The sequence below is a fragment of the Abrus precatorius genome, unplaced genomic scaffold (assembly GCF_003935025.1).
Source record: "Abrus precatorius isolate BTA unplaced genomic scaffold, Abrus_2018 Scaffold8, whole genome shotgun sequence".
Classification (NCBI taxonomy): Eukaryota; Viridiplantae; Streptophyta; class Magnoliopsida; order Fabales; family Fabaceae; genus Abrus; species Abrus precatorius.
Window position 1 is genome coordinate 5449373 of NW_020874428.1, and position 4088 is coordinate 5453460.

The window sequence follows — 4088 nt, forward strand, 5'->3', positions numbered from 1 at the left end:
AACTATACATTATAAGAAATTGTTAATATTTAATTTTAAATATAATTAAATATACTTATTAAATATACATATATTAATCGATAATTTTAAGGCATAGTGATTGTTAATATATTTTTAAAAGTATATTTGATAAAATAATTGTATAAAATTTGTCAAAAATTTAAATGGTTATAAAAAAGTATAAAGTAAAATTCTATATTTAAATGAATAGTTACAATAATCTATTTAATTAATTTATTATAAAAATAAGTATTTAAATATTTTTAAAATAAATAAATTCAATAATTAATTTAAAAAGTATAAAATAAAATTATATATTTAAATAAATGGTTACAATAAGCTATTTAATTAATTTAAATATTTTCATCCCACTTGAATATATAAAAGTAATAATTATTAAAAAATCGTTATTTAAATTTTAATAAACGCTTTTGTTAATAAAATTAGATTATTTTTAAACGTATAAAGCCAATTCCAATAATTAATGTTAACATATTTTAATAACTTTAGATACTTAGATTTATTCGAGAAAGGAATTTTTTTTTTATAAATATAAACTATTATTTTAAATTAAAAATTTATCGATTATTCAAATAACCCTTAAGAACATTGATCTGTAAGATTCGTTATATAATTCCTTTAAAATTAAAGTTACTCTAATTTAAATCTTCTATTAAAAGAAAGTATTTTATTTTAAAAAATATAAATATTTTCAATGAATATTTTAACATTTCTAATTAAAAAAAAAATCTACATTCGTAAATTATCGAATGCCGTAAATTTTATTTATTATTAAAATGTTATTTATAAAAAAATATAGATAATTTTAATGAAATTTAAAATTACTATAACAATCAAAACTTATTTATATATAAAAAAAAGTAACTTTATTTTTATTAAAATGCGTGCGTGCAAGGCAGCAAGAGCCAGGAGAGAGACGCCTTTAGCACTTTCGTTGCGTTCCGTGCAGCCATCAGTCTCCATCACTTACCCGTATTGTAACCCTTCAGCACACAACCGCCTGCACGCTTCGTCCCATTCACACGTGACACAAAAAGGGTGAGAGACACCGATAGTAATCCAGTGAGGTCGCCCACACCTTAAAATTCAATTGGTAATGGATCACTTGAGTCGTCGCGGCAGCACCGATTTAAAAAATTTGTCCACCTTATCGGGTCACACCAAACAGGGCACAGAAAAAAAAGTGAAATGAATAATAGTTTCACATCCGCCACTAAACTCCGAGACCAAATCGTTGCAAAGAAGAAGAAACTCAAAGAACAGAGTTAGTGAGCCGTTTCTCTGAGGAAGCGTCTACGGTAGTAACGGTGAGGTTCTGTTATCTTAACATTCGTTTTTCAACCGTTCCTCGCGCCCCCGTGGATGGGCCAGGCAGCTTCCACGGCCACCGTCGTTTGCCGTCGCGAAAGCGCTCAAGGCAACCGCTCCGTCAACGCCTCCAAGACCAGATCCACCGCCTCGGTTACTCCGATGGTTGGTTATGGCGCCGGCGAGGACTACAACGGAAACCGTTGTGGCGAGGTTTTTACTGATGGAATCGCTGACTACATCTCCGATCTCCCGAACGAGTGCTTGGCTTCAGTGTTTCAGTTTCTCGGCTCCGCCGATCGGAACCGCTGCTCACTCGTTTGTCGGCGGTGGCTTCAGATCGAAGGACAGAGCCGTCACCGTCTTTCTCTGAACGCGCAAATAGAGCTTTTGCCGGCAATACCATCGCTTTTTTCTCGCTTCGATTCGGTGACAAAACTGGCGCTCAAGTGCGACCGCAGATCCGTGAGCATCAGAGACGAGGCGCTCGTGTTGATCTCCGAGCGGTGCCCTAACCTCACACGTCTCAAGCTCCGTGCGTGCCGCGAACTCACCGACGCAGGCATGGAGGCCTTCGCGAAGAACTGCAAGGGCTTGAAGAAGCTCTCGTGTGGATCGTGCACCTTCGGATCGAAAGGCATGAACGCGGTTCTGGACAACTGCGCCGCGCTCGAGGAACTCTCCGTCAAGCGCCTCCGTGGAATCACCGACGCAGCGGCGGCGGAGCCGATCGGTCCCGGAGTCGCGGCGTCGTCGCTCAAAACCGTTTGCTTGAAGGAGCTGTACAATGGACAGTGTTTCGGCACGTTGATTCTAGGAGCGAAGAATCTGAAAACCTTGAAGCTTTTTCGGTGCTCCGGCGATTGGGACAGGCTCTTTCAGCTCATGGCCGATCGTGTAACGAACGTGGTTGAGGTCCACCTCGAGAGGCTTCAGATTAGCGATGTTGGATTGCAAGCTATTGCCAATTATTCGAGCTTGGAAATTTTGCATCTCGTTAAGACACTTGAATGTTCTGATATTGGACTTGTTGCAATTGCAGAACGATGCAAGCTTCTAAGGAAGCTTCACATTGATGGGTGGAAAGCAAATCGTATTGGTGATGAAGGGTTAATAGCTGTTGCAAAGGGTTGCCCTAATTTACTTGAACTAGTGCTTATTGGGGTTAACCCCACTAAGTCAAGTTTGGAAATGTTGGCGTCTAATTGCCAGAATCTTGAGCGGTTGGCTTTGTGTGGAAGTGATACGGTTGGTGATCCTGAGATATCTTGCATTGCTGCAAAGTGTGTGGCTTTGAAGAAACTATGCATTAAGAGTTGTCCTGTTTCCGATAAAGGGATGGAAGCATTGGCTAGTGGGTGTCCCAATTTGGTTAAAGTGAAGGTTAAGAAGTGTAAGGCTGTTACCTCTGAGGGTGGAGATTGGTTGAGGAGGACTAGGGGTTCAGTTGCTGTTAATTTAGACACTGGCGAAACAGAGCTTCAGGAAGCGAGTGCTAGTGATGGAGGGGCACAAGACAATGGATTGGAGTTTCCTCCATTGCCTGCACAAATAGCAGCAGCATCTGCATCGGCTAGTATTGCGACATCGAGCAGTACTGCTCGGTCTAGTTCATTCAAGTCAAGATTAGGACTTTTGTCTGGGAGGAGTTTAGTGGCTAGCACTTTGAGAAGATGGTCGGGTGGTAGTACTAGTGCGCGCCATGGTTAGGGACAAAGCTAAGGCAAACCTGAGTCGTTGACCATTTTTCATTGTTTTGTGTTGTATCATTGTTTTGTGTTGTACTAAAATTTGAAATTTATGCCTTGTGATGTTTATTGCCCTTTGAATTGAATCTTCACCGTTGAAGTGACAATCATATTTTTTCCCTCTTTAATTGTCGTTGGTGCTCTACTTTGTTTGGTAGACTCACTTATGTATCCTCTCACTGATCTGGCGGATGTCATTTCATATCATATACATACATGGAGGATAATACTACATATTAAAAAACTAGAAATATTAAAACTGCCACATATGAGACATTGTTTGCTTGTTTGTACGTTTTAAACAGTCTATATCTCTTGAATTTCTTTCTGTGATTCATATTCACATCACCTTAGCCTACTGCACAGTATTGTATCAACTTAACCTCGATTCCTAGATTTGATTGATTGGAAACTACCGCATGTAAAGTTTCATGTAGGCTAAAGAAGAGCTGGCTTTTATGGTGCAAACTACAGTATTTTGTGTTAGATGTTTGATAATGAATGCTCTGATGTGCTTCATTTTTTGTATGCACATTTGTTTAGTTTTTTTGTGCTGCAACTGGGGGTATTCACTCTAATCAGTGTATGTAAGACTTCTGCATGAGTTTGGCAGGATTTGATTTCATTGGTAGCAGGCAGGTGACGTTTTATTTGCATCCGTTGTCTTTTTGGAAGACAAGGGCAAGTGATACAAGCCCAATTGTTTGTTGATTTCATTGAAATTACTGAACTGCTATTATTCTTTGATTTACCCTCTCTCTTCCTTCGAGTTTCCCCTCTTAATTGCTGGATAACAATGCCAATGCTATTTGGGGTTGGAAATTTCAAGGTACTTTGATCTTATAGTGTAAAGCTAACAGAAAATAAGGATTTTTTTTTTTCGGGTTCGTATGTGTTGAAGGCTTCATTTTCGTTTTGAGTTTTTGGGTTTTCATGTTGATAACATTGCTAAAATTGTGAGGAAATTATGTTGATTTATTTCTGATTTGAGAGTTATGTTGATTTGTTTCA

At 38.4% G+C, this 4088-nt stretch overlaps 1 protein-coding gene across 1 annotated transcript; it reads left to right on the top strand.

The window, feature by feature from the left end:
- Window positions 1–1139: 1139 nt before the first annotated feature.
- Window positions 1140–4088, top strand: LOC113846525 (F-box protein At1g47056-like). The gene has a single exon (XM_027474912.1). The coding sequence runs from the start codon at window positions 1384–1386 to the stop codon at window positions 3037–3039; it is 1656 nt and encodes a 551-aa protein (XP_027330713.1). The 5' UTR covers window positions 1140–1383; the 3' UTR covers window positions 3040–4088.

Bases quoted from the DNA above. Each gene is read 5' to 3' on its own strand.
- LOC113846525 (XM_027474912.1), top strand. From the start codon at position 1,384: ATGGGCCAGGCAGCTTCCACGGCCACCGTCGTTTGCCGTCGCGAAAGC.